Source organism: Onychostoma macrolepis, chromosome 22 (genome assembly GCF_012432095.1).
Source record: "Onychostoma macrolepis isolate SWU-2019 chromosome 22, ASM1243209v1, whole genome shotgun sequence".
NCBI classification, from domain to species: domain Eukaryota; kingdom Metazoa; phylum Chordata; class Actinopteri; order Cypriniformes; family Cyprinidae; genus Onychostoma; species Onychostoma macrolepis.
In genome coordinates this window covers 28,861,874-28,883,521 of record NC_081176.1, presented here as the reverse complement: position 1 = coordinate 28,883,521, position 21,648 = coordinate 28,861,874, and the positions used below count along the sequence as shown (strand labels likewise).

The window sequence follows — 21,648 nt, the reverse complement described above, 5'->3', positions numbered from 1 at the left end:
TTTGGTGGGTTTGTCAAAAATGTCAGCCCAATCAGCAGCAACTTGTATATAAACTACGCGGTATTAAAGAGAAAGCTCGCACAATGGGTCCAAGTAAAGTCGTTTACAAATGTGTCCGCTGCAGCTGGGTATATGCAACAACTGAAGATATTAGAAGACATGTTTGTCGAGCGTATTTTGCAGTATTAAACACGTATTTATACCGATTTCATCAGGCTATGAAAATTCTTCAAAAAGAACACAAAGAATGGGCCCCTCGGCTGCCATATTTGCAACTCTTGCCTCATCAGAACAGGGTGTTCAACGCACCACCGTTTCCGTTTAATAAACGATTTGCACCGTTTTGTCGGTGCTGAACGCAGCCCTGGAAAAAAATTGTGATTCCAACGATATCGTTTCTCTTTGCCTTTATCGTTATTGCTATAGTGTGGACTCTGCTATTCTTTAATATTGAGAACGAATTTTAGAACTATATCGTTATCGTTCTTGGTGTCAACAGGCCTTAAGATGAATAAGAAACATTTGCACGCATGGACGATTATTTTATTGCATGTGAGAACACAAATGCATAAAGCAATCTTACTAATTTACATATCACCTGATAAGATACAGGCTCTCCATAACTTTTGACCAATGAATTTTAAATTGTTTGTGCGTATTAATACTGTGCTGAAAGGTTCAAAAAAAGCATATTATACCATTATAGATAGACATTTAATGTAAAGTAGGTTAAAATATTCTAGAACCTTATAATAAACATTATATGGAATAAAATATAAATAAAACACACTGTATATGAACAGTAATTCCAATATTAAATATTAAGTCACTAAATTAAATTATAAACTGAATAAACAGTCAGAGATCTTGAAATATGGTTCAATTTTCAGCTTTCCCGTCATGTGTACGATAGCAATTTGACGTCATAAGAGCCTTCCACCTGCAAATGGAATAAACATGTTAATTCAGTACAAAAGAAGGATAATGATATAGGTTGACAGAAGTGCGACTCACGTCGAAACGTCCAATGGAAGCTGCGGTTTGGCTCGCCTGCATTATCTCAGTGAGTGCCCACATCTGCTGAATGCTGGAGGAAACCGTCTCTGGATCAGGAAGTCCCTGGCAAACCAACACACAAAACACACACACAAACATTAACTGCAGCATTGCTGTGTTTATTAAAGGTATAGCGCACTCAGAAATCATCATCATTTGCTCACCCTGACATCGTTTTTTAACCTTTAGCATTTGGCTTACATTGAACACCAGCCAGCAGAGTGTGTGTAAAATAAAACCAAAAATTAAACAAAACAAAAAAAATAAAATGGGAAGAATCTTTGTATTTGTGAAGTTGCAGATCCAATTATGACCAGCAAGTGGCAGTAAAGTACTGTCATAGAGAGGGGAATAATTATTATTGCAAGAATCAATATTCTTTAAATATTTCTTCTAAAGCACATGTATTATGTTCAACCCATTTTCTAAAACTTTTTTTTTTTTTTGAATATAATGTTTCTGAATATTAGTCTAAATGATTTTGTTACTGTTGGTAGATGATAATAAGGGTTTTTAATGTCTATATCAACAAAGCTGGGTGGCCATATATCAGGGTTTCTGCAGTTCTTAAAAAGTCTTAATTTATGCTTCGACAAATTAAGGCCTCAAAAGGTCTTAAATCAGAACTGAAAGTGTTAAATTCATAAAGTCATTAAATGTTGCATGCATTGCAAAAAAATCTTCCTCAGTATCTTTGATTTGTTTTCCAATACACATATCTAAACATTCTTAAATAATACAATAACTTAAGACTTCAAATACGTATTTGAAGTCTTGTTTTTAAAAAAAACTAAACATAATTTACATTTATTTTTATGTTATGTTTAAAACAAGAACAAATGTCTGTAATAGGGTAATACAACTTTATTTCCCTTTGAATAAAGTTGATTTCTTTTGAGCCCATTGGCCCATATCTTGTATTAGTAATTAACTCAAATTAATTTTGATCAACATGTATCTTCATTTAAGAATATTTAGACATTTGTACCAGAAAACAAGAAAACAACAGAGGATATTTTATTTGTATTTTTTGCAGTGCAATCAAGATTCAGTAAATGTTATTTCTAGTGTTGGGGAAACTTGCTTTTAAAATGAATGCATTACAATATTTCATTGTAAATTTAAAAGTAATGCTTTATAGTTACTTGGAAAAAAGTAATCCGATTACATAACTTGTTACTTGTAATGCATTACCCCAACAATGGTCATTTCCATATTCTAGTGGTGCAGAGCTATTCAAACCAAAAGCTGAATGAAAAAGTAATGGAGATCTGAGATCTGTTAGAAGTTGTATTTCCAAACTTGGAAACTGTTGCCAATACAACACATATAGATTTAGAGACCATATTGCCGTATAATTCAATTTATTCCTTACATTTTCTTTACTTGGTCTTAAAAAGTCTTAAACTAACCTTCATAAAACCTGCAGAAACCCTGATAATACAATATAATAATAACAACAACAACAACATTTAAGAAGTTCACACATTTACACAGTTCCTAAAATTCCAAGTTCATAAGTGCCTTATAAAGTTACTACTGAACATGTCTTTTCCCCCAAAGAAATACTGCAGGTAAACAACAAATAATGAATTGCAATTACTTTCTCTGCTTTTCAGGTGGTGAAACGGTTTAAATAAACATTAAGTTGAGTATTCATCAGTAAATCTAAAGAGACACTTTCAAACCATCAAACAAGCGTCTTACATTTCTAATGCAAATGACAGAAAAATGAGAACTGGGACATGGCCACAATGCTGAGTGATTGATAAAACGACAACCTGTGAGTTTCATACATTTCCCTAATTATCTTTTCAGACTGCTCCGAAGCCACGGCGTTAATTAACACCTCACAGCTGCATAAATACATAGAAACTACAGAGACGCTTGTGTGTTGCTAAATGAAATGGCATTAACAGTCTTTCAAGGGAGCATTGTATATGCTGTTAAACAAGTTTTTCAATATTCATTAGATGACAACTGTTGCACATTATACAACAAAATTACACAGTAAGACACAAAATACTCACATTCAAATCAAGAGGTTCCTCTACAGGTGTGAGAGTGGATAACCAGGCAGGAACGTCTCGCTCCAAGTCCTGGACAGACACACACAACACATCAAGGTTTTAGTCAAATACCGATTAAAACAAAATGCCAAATAAAAACCAATCTAACAAAATGCTAGAAATAAAATAAGTAAATACATAAAGAAAGAAAGAATTGGCAAACAAATTGCAGAACAAAAAAGTGCATTAAAGTAACTTCAAACACAGAGAATCAAAGAAAAAAAAAGAAAAACAATCTTCTTTGAGTGTTGGGCAGACAAAACTAACATCCACTGATCAACTCTGTAGGTTTTGGTAAAATACAGATTCAAACTAAACAAAAAATACAAAAAACAAACAAACAAAATGCAAAACAAAGTAAAAGAAAAGAAAAGATCACTCACTGATTAATTCTGTTTTGATAAGTCTTCAAATAAAACAAACCTCAAGCAAACACAATGCAGAACAAAATTAAATAATAATAATAATAATAAAATGAACAGAAAAGCAAAACAACAATAAAACAAACAAACAAAAACAAAGCAAAATTATTAATCTCAGAGTCCTGGGGCCTGTTCCATAAAAGACGCTAAGAAAAGCGGGGATTAAAGTCCAAAACCTGACTTGAAATAACCTAACAAATCAATCGTGACTAAAGCGGTTTCATAAACGACTATTTAAGTTCACGCAATCTCACTAATTCGATCCAGGGGCCTGTACCATGAAGCTGGATTAGCTGGCTAGCCAGGTAAATTTCAGTTTAGCTTGCGCCAACTCTGGGTTTTAGGTACCATGAAAGTAGCTTGGCTTTTAGCTGCGTTCATTGCCATAGTAACTTACACTCCACAGCTAACCTGCTCCGGGGCAGGTTATGTTCTGAGTTAGAGATCTCAAACTGAAATTGGACACATATCAGATGTGAGCTAACTGACATGTCTGACACAAAAAAAAGTCACTCTCCCAGTTTATCTTGCTCCAAATTAAAGGTCACTAGTCCAAAAAAAAAAAAAAAGAGAAAAAAAGTTATTTTATATTATTTATTTAATTATATGATTTATATTATTATTAATCCATTACACACAAGCTATTTTAGTTTAACAGTTATTATAAATAATTTATTTTAAATGAATGTTAATAGATAAAGATTGTATATAATATAAATAAGTTGTAGAATCAATAGATAATGCTTTAAAAATGACTGTGACCTTACATGTTCGAGTCTCTATCGCTGTATATTTCCAACAATATAAACTAACTTAAGTTTCACTTGTGACTGCACTGATAAAGCAAGATAATTTATTTTATTTGTCCTCTTTCATGAACAAGTACTTTTTCATTGAAAAATGATTCATTTAAATGCATTTACAATCTTTTAACCTTTAGCAAAATCTTTAACTTTTAACCAAGGCTTGTGATTGGCTGTTAGCCACTGATGTCACACATTCATGTGCACATGCTCCACAAACTCAGGATCAAAGCCTGAGTTAACAAAGAAAGTTGATGATCAGCATCATGGTACCAACAAAGCCGGATTGGAGAGGTTTGGTTTTGTCAACTCAAAACTAATCCTGTAACTCTAAATTTGTTCATCTACCATCATGGTACAGGCCCCAGGTTCAATGAGTCAGGATAATTTGATGTGCACGCTAATTCTTAAGCAGCCCTTAATGTCGATCATGGATCAAATCGATCCACCATGGCAAACAGCGAATATTTGTGTTGTTTAATGCATTTGAGACGTTATGTATTCCTCAGTGTATAACTGACACGTCACAGGTATATTTTTCATCTGTAAATGTTAGAAAGTCATGCAAATATATCAATTTTGCTGTCAGGAGTGGGCGAGGCTTAGCGAGCGAACGAGCGCTGCTGCACGCATGCGCGCTACACAGACGGAGCAGAATAGAATAATAGCGCAAGAATTCCGAATACAATATACATTCTGCTAAAATATTTGTTGTTGGACATTAAATGTGACGCATAGAATTTTTATCCTACTTATAAGTGTATGTTTATGATAGCAGTAACTGTAAATCAAATGTAAGATGGCTAATACAGCCATACTAGCTCAAATGAGTTAAATGTGTGTTCCTCTTATAAGTTAAAATGTAGTCCGATTTCTATTATTTATTTTAATTCAGTGATTTTAACTTTTTAGATTTAGTGTTTTTAATGCTTTAAAGAGCCATTTTAGATTGCGATGTTTTAATTTTCTAATAACCATAAAAGGTACAGCAGTCATAAATTCAGAGAGAAAGGCTGCAAGGCTAGAAACTGCTGATCAACTAAATGCGCAAGTAGCAACTATGTTAAAATGTCATTAGCCTATTTTGGGCACAATACATTAAATACAGTTGGATGTAGCCTATTTTTTATTTATTTGATTTTTTAAGGTGTATTTTCTGTATAGGCTACTTTTATTTTTGGCCTAATAATAAAGTCAACTAATTGTATGTGCATTCCTATTGGTCAGTGTTAGAGGAGCTCAGCTTAGCCGGACAGTTAGCCTGCTCCTGACCAGGTTAGTTTGCCAGCATAAGTTGCCACAGTGACTGAGCTTGAGCTACGGTAATTTTGCTTTCAGAAACCAAATCAAGTGAAAATAAGTCAGAATTACTGAAATAAGCCTGGTTTATTTGGTAAACTTGTTTTATGGAACAGGCCCCAGGAGAGACAAAAATAACATCCAAACAAATGAACAAAACAAAAGAAAAAAAAAAAAACTCTGCAGAAACTCAGAAAAACAATAAATAAATGAACCAATAAATAAAACACACGTGTAAACACACAAACATAAAAGAGAGTCTCTCTTACCCCTGGAAAGACAAAAATAATATCAAAACAAAACAAAAAAACTCCAAACAAACAGAAAATGTTTGGTTTGAGACTACAGATGAAAATGAGCCACCCCGGCTAAATGTCTCACATTTTGCATTGATTGTATGCATTAATAATATGCATTCTCCCTCATTAAATATATAAATGAATAAAATAAATAAAAAAGCAAACAAAAACAAGCTAAAAACAAAACCAGTCAGGAACACCTTGCAATGGAAACACTGATCAAACTCATAAACGCTATTCTATCTATCTATATTGCAGGCATAATTTTGCAGTTCCTTTTACACAATACGTTGACACAAACGACAATATATTGTACATGCAAACCTCTTTTGCACACGGGTAAATGCTAATTTCCTCAATGCTGAAATTGAGCCATTCGGAGGAGGGCTGTCGCAAGATGAGTCTCACTGTCGTCACGTTATCAGGCTCCGTCAACATCTGAAACCCCAAATACAGAGAAGAAAAGACCTCAGCAACAAATGTCACAAATTTGGGAGAATTTGGGGCCTTTCATGCAGCTATCAAAGAAACAAAAGAGGTTAAATTAAGAACGAACGTCAGAATTTAACAGACACTAAGGACGTGTGTTTCCAAGCCTTAATTAACTAGACAGAATGAAACCCTGACAAAAGAGAGACTGATTTCACAAGTTTCTTGTAGTGATCTGCAAAACAGAACTGCTCCAAACACTTGACGTTTGTGTTGGGGTTGATGTTTGTGAAGCGTGTGAGCTAAACAACAAAGTTTCCTTCTACTTCAGCTGACAGCCTGATACTTGAGGGATTGTTTCTGTACATTTACCGCTTGGAGCTTGTTCGTGTCAGATTGTTTCTCTGGAAAGATCTTCTGGAGGCACACACTGTGTTCTTTCATCTCTAATGATTATGCTTACTGTATTACAATATGAGCACAAATATATTAGACATAAATAGTTATTATACTCTATCGTTCAAAAGTTTCTTAATGAAGCCCCTTTTTAAAAGTAGTCTCACCAAAGCTGCATTTATTTGATTAAAAATATAGTAAAAAAACTGTAATATTCTGAAATATTTTTACAATTTAAAATATCTTTTCTATTTGAATAGATTTTAAAATGTAATTTAATTTACATCATTACTCCAGTCTTCAGTGTCACATTATCCTTCAGAAATCATACTAATATGCTGATTTGCTACTCAAGAGACATTTCTGATTATTATAAATGTTGAAAATAGTTGTGCTGCCGAATATTTTTGTGATACATTAAGTTTCAGGATTCTTTGATGAATAGAAATGTAAAAAAAACAGCATGCATTTAAAAAAAATATTTTTTGTAACATTATAAATGTATTTACTGTGACTTTTGTTCAATTTAATTGATCTTTGCTATACAAAAGTATTCATTTCTTTAAAAAAAAAAATGGATGATATAGCTAAATAAATTCAATTTAAGAGAAAGAAAGTAGCAACCAGACAATTTTTCCAAGTAGACTGAAAATGTTTAGGGTGAGGCTGCCATGACCTTCACCAACCAACAGGACCTCAAAGAAGAGCAAACATGAATATGTCAAAAACAGTGACGCAACAAAAATGTGTCACTTTTTCACACTGGGAAGTTACTGATGCAGAGGAGTCACAGCGCCTGCCAAGACTGCCGAGTTATCTGCTTGTTTTCTCTGAGATTTGAAGAGATTTTGAAGGCCATCTCCAGAGAAACCATGCAAATGCCACACAATAGGACTGTGAGCATCTACTGTAACTCTTTAAATCATTTGTGCTAGTTCAAACAAAAATGAAAATCTGGCACCATTTACTCACCCTAATGTTATTCTAAACCCACACACTTTATTATTTATGTGTATATATCAATGTTATTGAAGTATTATTTGTATACTGCTTTTTTAATATTTAGATTTGTTTTAATTTTGTTTTCAATTGCATAATTTTTGTTTTAATATTCAGTAATTTTGGTATGTTCTTAAATATATATATATATATATATATATATATATATATATATATATATATAAAATTATAATTACACTTGCTTGATTTTTATTTATGAAATATTTTAGTTTTAGCCATGTCTGTACTTCAAATTTTGAAATATTGAAGTGTTCTTTATATACCACCATTTATTAATATTTTGTTTTAGTTTTCATTTTATATATTTTAATTTAAGTTTTAGTAATTTTGTTATGTGCTTATTTTGAAAAAAAAAGATTTAATTGCATTAAACTTATATTTTATTTATTTATTTTTTAAGTAATTTTTGCAACTTAAACATTTTATTTCAGTTAAGTTTTATTTTCCTCTAATATCTTATTCTAATTAATGAATACACACAAACTTAATATAATATATATGCGCTGTATGTATTTATATCAGTGTGTCAGTGTTATTGCAGTATTTAGATACTTCTATAGTATTTATTTGTATATTTTAATTTAGTTTTCATTTTTACATATTCAAGCTGCACTATAATTTTAGTTTAAAGTTTAGGAATTTTGTTTAAAACAATATTTCTATTTAGCTTTAACTAATTTTATTTATTAAACAATTCCAATTATTTCTAGATATTAATTTAAATATTTCCATTCTTCATCTAATATTTTCAAAATAATCTTTTTTTTTTTTTTTTTTAACAGCCCCATTGTCTTTCATTATATGCAAAATTCATCTTTTGTATTCCACGATGAAGAGAGAAAATCAACTTTAGGTGTAAATGACGACAAAATTTAATTTTTGGGTGACCTAATCCTTTAAATTCACCATAAACCTCCATATACATTTACATTTATGCATTTAGCAGACGCTTTTATCCAAAGCGACTTACAGTGCATTCAGGCTATACATTTTTATTTATTTTTTTAATCAGTATGATTTTTTAATCATATAATTGAGAATAATTAAAAAAAACCTGCAAGGAGTTTATTTTCAATATTTCTCATCTTCTTAATAAAGACTTATTTATCATTGCAGTGTCCGTTGACATCAAAAACCGGCTTATACAGATTACAGCAGATGGGGTGAGAGCTGTGTTGCGTCCCAGGTGGGTTTTTCAATGCAAATTTCATTCGATGCCACTGAAGGTGCCCATACAGCGCAGAACTCACCGTCCAATCACCTGAGAGTTCAGTTGAGGACTCACGTCTAATATCCCAGTGTCTTTGAAACGGAGCTAAAAAGCGTCGAGGGAGCCTGATCTCAATACATTAAAGCAGTCATTACAGGCAACTCACAGATCAAAGACCGGGACATCAGATCCCCGGAGAGCCACAAATGGGCCAAATCACCGTGATGACAAACAAAATGTTCTGCGAGCTGCTGCGATTACGCTGGGACGGCTGACAAAACTGTTAGGGGTTTTTAATTGAAAAACTCATGATATCCTGTGGACATAATTGACGGTGTTGTCTCAGAGGAAATTATTTAAAAAGATTACAAAGATTGCATCTTTTGTGTGCTTAAAAAAAGCAGTAATTAGGTATTTGTTGCGCAAGTAAACTGTAATACGTGCACAATTTGAAGAATTCAAAATCTGTAAAGGTTCGGTTAAACTTACCGATGCTCGGCAGTCATTTCACGACACCATTTCCAACTAAAAACATAAAACTTTTTGTGTGTTTTGACGGTTCATTTACAATGGTGGACAATGGTGTTTTGGGGGCCTGAACACGCAAACTTTTGAAAACTACAAGTACGTGGTGTTTGTTTACAATGTGACATCGCCATCTACTGCCCAGGCATGAATAATACATGCATTTTTAGTTTTCGTGGATCTGTGTGAATGGAAATTGTTTTGACAATGTTGTCGTCTGTACGCATTTTGCTATTATTCAAGACAATGGACTTTTTTGGCCCGCACAATTTTGCCAAAATAGTGATAATGTGTCTGTACCTTAACTCGTAATGTATGGAATTTTAGGCAGCTGAAAATATTCAGCCGAAAATGAATTTTCGGTTTTGGGTGTAACTGTTTAATTGGCACTTCTCTGATGGCTCGTTTTTAATTTCAAGCAAACAACATAAGCTAAAACTCGTAAACATGTCATGTTGGTTGAATTTGATTTCTCGCTTTTAATCAATCTTTAATTTTGATGAAGATCTTTTAGTCTATGCTGTTTTTATGAATAAAAAAAGGTAATTGCGACTTTATTAATTCTATGTTTATATCTCACAGTTCAGCCTTTTCTGCAATTCTGATAAATAAAGTCACAAATTGAACTTTTAGAGGACAATTTGAAGGACAAAAGTCCCAACTCTCATAATTGTGAGATGTAAATTCAGATTTCTGACTTTAAATCGCAATTTCGAGTTTACATCTCACTTTTTTTTTTTTTCCCCCACCATAGAATTTAAAATAAATAAATAAATAAAACAGGTAACTTTTTTTTTATCTTGCTTTTCTGCTTTTTCAAGTTTGTCTCACAATTCAAACTTTTTTCAAATAATTCTGAGAAAAAAAAACAATACTTCCAAGAAAAAAAAAATCTGAATTGTGAGATAATTACTTTTTAAAAAGGAAAAAAAAATAAAAATATATATATATATAATTTTAGTTAGTTAGTTTTTAGCTGATAAGAGAAAACAACGTCACTAAATGTTATTTATAGCACGCCTGTCATTCAGTAATCACAATAAGATTTGTGCTTTGTCATTTTTATAACAAAATTCAAACAAAAAAATGTTGACTTGACATGCTTTAATGTGACGCGTCAAATCATTGTAGCCACTTCAGCTTAAAAACTGCCTCATGTACAATTTATTTTTATATGCACAGAAAAAAATAAAATAAATCACTCAATCAAATTTTTAACAATTACAAAGAAAAGGCAAGTGACACACTGAATTAAACTTCAAATTTTTAAGTAGAAAAACTGAAGTAGTATTTTCTAGTAAAACATACTCCAATTATGTTTTTTTTTATTTTATTATTATTTACAGTGTCCAACTCTTAAACTTGAATTATTACTAAATTATTTTTAAAAAATCTTTTAAAAATTAAAAAAAAAAAAAAAAGTTTGAATTAAAATTTTAAATTTCAGTTTCTGTGTTTCAGTAAAAAAAAATCATTTCAGTTCATCACTAATATATTTAAAGTACTGGTTAAAATTCGATAACTAAAAGGTTGAAGGTTTAAACTGCCACAAAGGGGCTTTTTTTACATGGGGCACAAAAGCAGAAATTTTGCAGAATGTTCTCATTCTGCTCATTTCCTGCCTGTTTCTCATTCCTACCTGATGTCTGTGGATGGAGAAATAGTCATGTGATCCGGCCTCAGCGTGTGGGTTGCTCATGAGGCAGTAATTTCTCAAACAAGTGACCCATTTCGCAGAACTGTCCTCTCTCCGCTGCAAACGGACCGTCAAATACGCGCTGTAGTAGTTCTTGAAAGAAATTTCCTGAATCTAGACACAAGCACAGGAGATATAGCAGCATAAGCTGTGTATCGGGCATTAATAAACCCTTGTCGGTCGATCAATAATTGTGACCTTTATGGACTGATGTGAGAGATACTCACGTTCACAGGCTCGGCGAGGGTGATGTCTGTTATATAGACACCAGGGCGAGATGAATCAGATACAGCGTCTCCAATCTGCAGCGCCACAGCTGATTTTATTGTGCAGCTCACTGCTTTAGCACTCATTATTGACCTGTGATAGGAAAAAAAAAAAAATCAGAACTCAAAAATATATCATCAAACTGAGGCCCTTAAAGAATGTAGGTTCAAACTTCACAAAACATTGATCCATGTCACTGATCAAGACACATACCCTCAGGCTTTACTATTAATATTATTTCTTAAATATAGAATTTTAGTTTTTTTTGCAATCACCTTTTTTGAAAATAGGCCTACTCGTTTTATTATTTTTAATATTTAGATTTGTTTTACAATTATCTTTGTTGTTACTACTAACTGTATAATAATAAAAACAACTACAGTAATACTATTTACTACTACTACTAACAATAATAATAATAATAAATAGTTTTAATTTGAAAATGATACTTTAAATATAAAATTAAAAATATAGCAGTTCAAACAAGCTTCTACAACATCTCTCTCTCTCTTATATATATATATATATATATATATATAAATGTTTTTGGTTATTGCATAGCGTTCAGCAATAAATAACACAACAATTCATAAAACCACACAGGAACATGAATGCTAATTAAGTTGTTACCAAATTTGCTTATTATTAGTAGGGGTGGGTGATATAGCCTCGAAATTATATCACGATATTTCTAGAATATTTGCGATAATTATATTTATGACGATATGCAAAAGAAATATGGAACAATGTTTTATTGGTGATTGCAGCCGCAGGCAGCAGCATTTATTAGTGCAAACACAACAAAAGGCATTTTCCATCCTTTTCCAATGAGCTACTGTCATTGATGACAGACAGCCTGATTCGAAGTGTAAATCTATTGTCATAAGGTGGCAGAAGCAGCATTACAGTGCAATAGTAGTGACCAGTGTTGGGCAAGTTGCTTTAAAAAGTAATTTGTTTCAGTTACTAGTTACTCATCACAGGTAGTAACTGAGTTACATCATTATAATAAAAGTAGCCAGTTACCAGGAAAGTAACGAAGAAAAAAAAAAAAAAGAACGTTCAAATGACATGGATGCCTCCAATATTAAATGTTAAATTAATGAAATTTAAAATTAGAAACACTATGTGTGAACGATAAAATAAAATGTATTAATAGAGCTGTTGTAATTATCATAATTATTATTGTCTTACTTTTTAATTTTTTATTTATTTATATATATATATATATATATATATATATATATAAATGTTTTTGGTTATTGCATAGCGTTCAGCAATAAATAACACAACAATTCATAAAACCACACAGGAACATGAATGCTAATTAAGTTGTTACCAAATTTGCTTATTATTAGTAGGGGTGGGTGATATAGCCTCGAAATTATATCACGATATTTCTAGAATATTTGCGATAATTATATTTATGACGATATGCAAAAGAAATATGGAACAATGTTTTATTGGTGATTGCAGCCGGCAGGCAGCAGCATTTATTAGTGCAAACACAACAAAAGGCATTTTCCATCCTTTTCCAATGAGCTACTGTCATTGATGACAGACAGCCTGATTCGAAGTGTAAATCTATTGTCATAAGGTGGCAGAAGCAGCATTACAGTGCAATAGTAGTGACCAGTGTTGGGCAAGTTGCTTTAAAAAAGTAATTTGTTTCAGTTACTAGTTACTCATCACAGGTAGTAACTGAGTTACATCATTATAATAAAAGTAGCCAGTTACCAGGGAAAGTAACTATTGCGTTACTTGAAGAAAAAAAAAAAAAAAGTTCAAATGGCATGGATGCCTCCAATATTAAATGTTAAATTAATGAAATTTAAAAATTAGAAACACTATGTGTGAACGATAAAATAAAATGTATTAATAGAGCTGTTGTAATTATCATAATTATTATTGTCTTACTTTTTAATTTTTTATTTATTTATATATATATATATATATATATATATATAAAATTAATATATATATATATATATATATATATATATATATATATATATATATATATATATATATATATATATATATATAGTGTGTGTGTGTATTAACAACACTAATAATAAGCAAATTTGGTAACAACTTAATTACCATTCATGTTCCTGTGGGGTTTATGAATTGTTGTTATTATTATTTATTTATTTAATTTATTGCTGAAAGCTATGCAATAACACTTTTTTTAATATTGAGATAAATTTAATAAATTTTGTTCGTAAATGTAAAGACATTTTCAAACAACAACAACAGTATGACCTCTATTATTATTATTATTATTATTATTAAACAAGATGTTTATGTCTGTTTTTAACCCTGGATGACAAACAAATCTGATCAAAGCATTTGGGGGGGGGGGGAAGTAAAAATAAAAATAAACATGCAATTAATTGTAGGTGAGGTGCCAGAAAAAAAAAAAAAAACAGGACATGTTTGGCAAAAAGAGAATAACACGTTTGTGTTGCTTAAACATGCTGTCTATGCAGGCAAACACGGTCAGTATGCATCACTGAAGTACTTACTATATTCAGCTGTCTGACTCGCTCTTTGGACTAAAATTATCTTGTATTAAATAGCCGAGTCGTGCCCTTAAATGGTGCTGAGGCGCTTTAGAGCAGCAGAGTCATTGCAGTCATCTGTGCAGGAATCGGAAGCAGCTTTATGATGGTTTATGGTTTCATGTGTTTATAGCAGCTCCGCATGTCGATTCCGGTCAGGTGTGTGTGTGACGTATCTTCCTTAAAGGGCCAGTGTCATTATAGTAAACAATCAATGCCTTATCAAAGGAACCTATCTTTACAGAACAATCGGTAGCAAAATACTACTACTACTACTACTACTAATAAAGTTATCAAAATAAAATTGTTTATTTTTACTGATTTGAGAAGAATGCTTTAATATATATATATATATATATATATATATATATATGTATGTGTGTGTGTGTGTGTGTGTGTGTGTGTGTGTGTGTGTGTGTATAATAGCTTATATAGTCTGATGAGAATAAAATCCATTTTGGGTGTAAATATTGTGCAATATTATTTAGTAATTATAATTTTTATTTTATGTCTGTATTTTACTCCGCAGGACACAATATAAACAAAACAAAACAAAACAGTAGTAAATAGATAACACAATGAGAACCTGCTGTTTATTTTCATTGGTTTGAGAAGAAAACATTAGCAACGTAAATAAAAAACTAGCAGTTCATATATATATATATATATATATATATATATATATATATATATATACATATAAAAAAAATAATGTTGGTTATTTAAGCGATAATTTGAGCTAATAAAACAATTAATGCCAAAATTACCAATGTTACAATAAGCACATTAAACCTCTCTTATCAAGTGTAAATACTGTCGCAGTTATTCATTATTTTTGAATCCAGTGAGTTGAAGCAGTTCATCAAAAAGCTACAAGTAAAATGAATGGGAAAGAATATAATAAATGTTGTAAGTCACCTATTTTTGTGCATAATCAAGTCGTCAATTATGGAATATAGGCTTAGGAATGACCTCTCAGAACTATATAAGATATGCTAAAACGGCTTTCTTTTTAGACAATGTTGCAAACTCTTTTTTTTTTTTTTTACACTACCCACAGTCACCGGCAGAGGGCAATAACGCTCTTCTGTTTCAAACTCAAGCATTTCTTGTACAGTATGTGCTGAATCCTCTATGATTGGCTTTATATCTTATATAAAACACATTTCTGTTTCACCAACGTGTCTATGACATAACATGCTCTTTCTGTCAAAGGCATGATAATTAAGGATGCATAATTATTCATGAGATTCATAAAACCATTGTTGATTCTATATGCTGGGCCCTGTGGAGAAAGAAAAAGGTGTTTCTTGTATTTCAGTGTTAATATAAAAATACTTTTTGTCGTTAGTATGTGTATCAAGTCTATAAGTGCATACATATATTCTTTTTATTATTATTTATAATTTATTGAATCGTTACTTATTATTGCATTTTTTCCCCTGCCATTTTAATACGTATTCTTCATGCACTGGCTGCACTTACTGTAGACTCACATCAGCAGATTTATAAAATTTACAAAATGTTAATTAAAAGCAAACATTGACAGCTCTATATTTATAATAATAATAATTTGCTTCCTCGTTGTACAGAAATGAGTGACAGATTCAAAAACCTGCTCTTCCCAGGTTCGCTATAGGAAACGGAAAATACAATATTTTCCCAGCTGGCCCATGACTGGCCTATTGGAGCAGCTAGTATTTAGGCGCAGGGTTTATTTTATCGACGCTGCTGTGCACAGTCGCGTTTCTGTGTCTGTTCGTCTCAACCGGAGGTTTTTCGCGGTCCAGCACTCATACAAAGCCAGAGAATCAAACACCCCCTCAGAGACACGCTTCTGGCTGAAAAGCAATGAGAAATACCTTCAAGGACAGCCTAAAGGAAGGGAAGATGACTCGGAGGGGAAGGATTTATCATCAAACATGTTTCCAAACGAGCCACTGTGAGCCAGGCAACTCAAACAGTACGTCTGACTAGGCCAGGCGTTGACATGATCGGCGGGAGCTGTAGTTTCTTTGTTTAGTAGGATTTCAAACTGACACGGCTCTTTCCACACTCTTAAGCATTCATTTCCAATCAAAAACACTATGTCTAGCCTGTAAGCAACATTTAGGTCTGGTCACACTGAGACGGATCTTTGGTGTGATAAACATTTTAATTTTAGGGCCCTGTGAAATCTGTTTTTTTTTGTTTTCTCCCAAATTCCGTCGTATTTTTTCCCCAAATTCCATTTTTTCTCTTTTATTTTTTCTGGATTCCGTTTTTCCATTTTAATGTTATACTGTGTATTGTGTTGTGTTGTGCATTTACATTTATTTCTGCTAAATATATTATAGTAAATCATTTTCTGGTAAATATTCATTTTAATAATAATGTTTTAATACTATTTTTATTAGTAGTAGTAGTTCTATCATTACATTAAGTAATATATTTCTGTCACGGTTTCTTCAAGTTAAGCTGAACTTTTATTTTGACGGGTTGTTGAGAAGACTTTTAAGTTTCCGTTTGTATATGATATGATGATAGTTTTAAAGGGGTGATCGGCTGCAAAATTCACTTTACAAGTTGTTTGAACATAAATGTGTGTTGGAAGTGTGTGTACACATCCATCCTATAATGATAAAAATCCACCCGGTGTTTTTTTTAAATCCCTATTTTAAAATCCCCTTTCTCAAATCGGGCTGTTCTGAGATTCCTGTCAGAATGACGTAGTTCTCCACAGACCCCTCCCACGATAGTTGATTGACAAGATCGACTTACCTTAGACCCGCCCTGAGTGAGCTGAGAGCTGTCCACCTCTGTGCAGGAGAAAACAAGATGTCTCTGATTAAGCGATTGAGGTGTTTTGTTGTTGGATGTAGTAATGAATATAGCAGTCTTCAGCAGGGGTCAGCAGAGCTCATTTTGACATGATAAAAAAAGGTGTTTTTTACACTACCATTGAGAAATTTTAACCAAAGTATGTTATAAACTTTTCTTTAAGACCCCAAAGAATCATATCAACTTGGCATCTGATGACCCCTTTAAAGAAGTGGAAAGAAATGGTAAAATGCTCCTGAAGTGACTCTCAGAGCAGTTCTAGAGATTATGTTTATGTGTTCATGTACTCATATTTTGAGGCGGCAGAGGCTGAAAACACAGTGAGCGTCGCACACTTTAGTATGTGTGTAGTAAACTAAACCGCGCGTCTGCGCAATTCATTCACACAAGAGACGTGCATAACATGCAGGATTCATATTTAAAGAGTATTTTTGTGGATTAATATTCACATGTTTTGATTTAGGTGTACTGACCTACTTTTGATGTAGACATCTATAATTTGTCAAATTCCGTGACGTTCCATGTTATACAGGATCCGTTTTTATGACTGGATTCTGCGATTCACGGAAATCATAGCACCCTATAATTTGTAGTGATGGGAGAAACTAACCTTTTCGAAGCTTCGAATCAATTGAACCAATTGCTTCGCAAAATGATTCACAGATTCGAAGCACTCGAAACACCAAACACTAGTGACGCCTGCTGGTCAAAAGTGTGTAAATGCAACAAAAACTCAGGCTAAAACATGTATAAAAACAGCTTTTAAAAACCCATTGCAAATGTTTTATTGAAAGTATAATACATTAAATGCAATAAAAATAATAAAATACCATTAAATATGAAGTATCTGTATAAAATGTAGTTTTAAAAATTTTTTATTAATTTGCAATGCTCGTTTTGTTTGTTTTATGCAGAGATTATAAATAGAGGACGGTAAGAGACTACTACTTCTCATCATTTTAAGTACACAAATGTCTTGTTAAAAACATCTACAAATTGATGGAACTGATCCGAGATCAGGTAAAAACCATAGACGCTGGTTCAGTGGTTTGTCGCTGGGGGGCGATCTCAATAAACTCGCTTGATTCACGGGTTCACAGAGATCGACCCCCACAGCAAACCATTGAAATTTCGAAACGTTTTGAAACAGTAATGATGTAACGAAGCCTCATTTACTGAAATCAAGTTTCGAAGCTTCACAAAGCAGTGCTTCAAAAGTGCCCATCACTAATAATTTGAATGAACGGTGAATGTTAATATGTCTGTTTAGACCAAAACAAACATTCACATGAAGTCAATCCAACGAATTTAGTTTTTTTACGAACAAACGTTCTAATGTTGTTTTTCATCGTACTATGAAGAAAATTAGTTTGAAAACACAAATCGAATGCAAAAACCAGACCAAGTGTAACGTTTATAAAATGACGTTCACAAGACATGATTGGTTGATTATGTACAATGCCTGCACGCAATTGGTCAAACTACATTTCAGTCATTACCTGCAGCAACGATTGGAAACAAAGCCAAAAACTGGACATTTTAGCCAGTTTAGAAATGCAGGTGTGGACATGTCCAGGAAAAGAGGACAGATGTTAGAGTGACCATACTAACTAAAATGTTTCAAGAAGATGTTTCATGAACGATGTACACATGGCATTTTAAACGTTTTAAAAATGTTTTAAAGACCAATTAACTTTGAACTACTATTCTACTCACGTTCCTGGAAAAAAAAATCTTTTAAATCTATAATGTTTTCTGCATTGAAAAAGTCTGAATCAGGAGAGAAATATGCACAGATCAAGCCCCATTTACAAGCCAAAACAGTACAAAAAAGTTTTGCATTTTTAAATTAAAATTCCTTAATGATGGCTTTGTTTCTTACAAACACGCAGCTTTTCACTTCACAAGATATTAACTGATGGACTGGAGCGGTGTGTATTCCCAGCAGGCACAAACAAGGCACACAATGTCATAAAACGTTGATATTTGGTTAAATTTCGGTTGCGACATCAGGTGACCAAAATTCAATGTAAATTCAACATTTAATGTCAATGTTAAATTGATGTCCAATACCGATGTCAGCTGACACTGAGATTTTGCTGTTTTTAGGATGTGCAATCAAAATCCAACGTTAAGTCAACGTCAAATTGATGTCAAATATTGACAACCAAAATGCAACATCTGTTCAACGTCATGTCCAATGTCAACCTGACGTTACATAGACGTCTGGTGCCTGCTGGGTTACTTGTGGATTATTGTGATGTTTTTATCAGCTGTTTGGACTCTCATTCTGACGGCACCCATTCACTGCAGAGGATCCACTGGTGAGCAAGTGATGTAATGCTACATTTCTCCAAATCTGATGAAGAAACAAACTCATCTACATCTTGAATGACCAGAGGGTGAGTACATTTTCATTGTTGGTTGAACTATTCTTTTAATTTCCTTAACTATTATTTGATAGTTGCTGGAGAGACCCAATTTCAAAAGAGAATTGATGCACCAAACATAAAAGTATGGTGTAAAGGGAAATGTTTGATTTTTGTGCAACTAACATGAAAGGATTTGTTTGATTGGCTGTCAAAAAACAGTCACCTAATTGGTTGAGCCAGTGTTGCTGTTGTCGGGCAGGTCGAGAATCTCAGACAAACTACAATGTTTTGAGAGTGGCATAGTGTTTACACTTCTCAGGGGAATACAGATAGCGTCCTAATACTAAAAGTATTTTAACATTTGAAAAAAAGTTAAATGTTCGGTATCTGTACAAATATGCTACATCTCCTCTGAATCTGTGCAAATGTTTCCATTAGGAAAATATAAACATCAGCAAAACATGAGAAGAAATTTTGCATATGGCTGGTTTTTGGTCGTGCTGCACTCAGTTTATACCCCAGTTCCCATTTTAAGGGAGCCTCTGCTTTATGAATAATAGATGCTTTTTTGTGTAGCATATTTCCAGTATGTAGGTCATTTAGGACTTTGTATCTGAAAGTGCCTGCTAAAACGTTACAGGCCCATTGCCTTGAGCTCAAATGTCACTTCCGCCTCAGCATTTGTGTTTTAGTTTCGGAAAAATCCTATCTGCTTTATCGAGGAAACAATTTTTATCAGGGAGATATTGAAAAAGGAGACAGCTAATGCCTGCTGCAGATGCTATTATCAAGAGATCCATTAACTGTATCGCTGTGTGAAGAATGGCGACAAATTGTGCATGTGTTCATTGTGCATGCATTGTGAATCAGGGTCTGCATCGGGGGAAAAACGCTGCTAAGTGCTTTCAGCCAATGCTAGAGCAAAGCTGATTGAAGTATTGTGGAACATTTTGAAAGAAAATAACACATATTTCCTTCTTTCATTATTTTTGTATCTGGTTTGAAGATTCTGATGGTTTTGTGAATGGCTTTCTCTTGAAAATTGCTTGGTGTTTGGTTAAGAATCAAAAGCACACGCTAAGAGAACAGATTCACAGAGGTTAAATTCAGTGTTTTAGTCTTTTAGCGAAAATGTCTTTTTAAATGTAGTCAATGTATTTGTCATTTCATGCTTATTAGGTTCATTTGTGGCATCTCTGGCTGAAATATGTAGCTCTCGTATCCTCTCGTCTGTACAGATAAAATATGCAATATCGCATTTATGCTGCAGCTATAGCTGAATAATCTTAAAGGAATATGTCACCAAAAATGAAAATGTGCTGAAACTGACACACCCTGAGGCCATCCAAGATGTAAATGTATTTGTTTCTTCATCAGATTAGGAGAAATGTAGCATTACATCACTTGCTCACCAATGGATCCTCTGCAGTGAATGGGTGCCGTCAGAATGAGAGTCCAAACAGCTGATAAAAACATCACAATAATCCAGCTGTTGGTGAGTCGTGTGAAGCAAAAAGCTGCGTGTTTGTAAGAAACAAACTCATCAAATTGGTTTTAACTTGAAATTGTCTCTTTTGGCCAAAATACGTCCATAATCAATAATAACGCTTCCTCCAGGAAAAAGTCAATCTCCATTTGTCCTCTCACATTAAAATCCACAAACATATTTGTTATTAACTATTTTGTACTGTTTTGGCTTGTAAACGGTGTTTGATTTGTGGAAATTTCTCTCCAGATTCAGACGAGATTACTCTTTTCAATGGACGAAGCAATATTATGGATTATGGATTCTTATTTTAGCCTGAAGCAATGGTTTGATGTTAAAAATGTCTTAATGATGAATTTGTTTCTTACAAACACGCAGCTTTTCAAGATAATAACTGATGAACTGGAGTGGTGTGGATTACTTGTGGATTATTGTGATGTTTTTATCAGCTGTTTGGACTCTCATTCTGACGGCACCCATTCACTGAGAAAGTGATGTAATGCTACATTTCTCCAAATCTTATGAAGAAACAAACTCATCTACATCATGGATGATCTGAGGGTGAGTAAATTTTCAGCAAATTTTCATTTTTGGTCATTTTATTTCTTTAAATAGGATGCATTTGAGTGCTAATTAACCAACTAGCAAATCAGCTCAGTACAAAACAAAAAAAGCACATCAATCCCCAGCATACTATGATTTAATCATCTATGTTAGTCCTTTAATATTTTTCTTTCTTCTAAAAACTAGTGATTTTTATTTTAATTTCTTAAGTTTAATTATCACTTTTATGCATATTTTTCCCCTTGTTTTTCCCTCATTATTTTCAACAAACTAGATTTACACTGATGGAAAATTGACTGGTACAAAAACAGGAATCAATCGTTTCTCTCGCTGTCACTCACACGTCTTGTT

At 32.8% G+C, this 21,648-nt stretch overlaps 1 protein-coding gene across 1 annotated transcript; it reads right to left on the bottom strand.

Annotated features, from left to right (window-relative positions):
- Window positions 1–508: 508 nt before the first annotated feature.
- Window positions 509–14,218, bottom strand: nicn1 (nicolin 1). Its single transcript, XM_058759569.1, has 7 exons — window positions 14,020–14,218; window positions 11,452–11,584; window positions 11,168–11,338; window positions 6,273–6,386; window positions 3,087–3,155; window positions 1,015–1,119; window positions 509–940 (listed from the first exon to the last, which is right to left on the bottom strand). The coding sequence occupies exons 2-7, from the start codon at window positions 11,575–11,577 to the stop codon at window positions 899–901; spliced, it is 627 nt and encodes a 208-aa protein (XP_058615552.1). The 5' UTR covers window positions 11,578–11,584; window positions 14,020–14,218; the 3' UTR covers window positions 509–898.
- Between the last annotated feature and the right edge of the window lie 7,430 nt (window positions 14,219–21,648).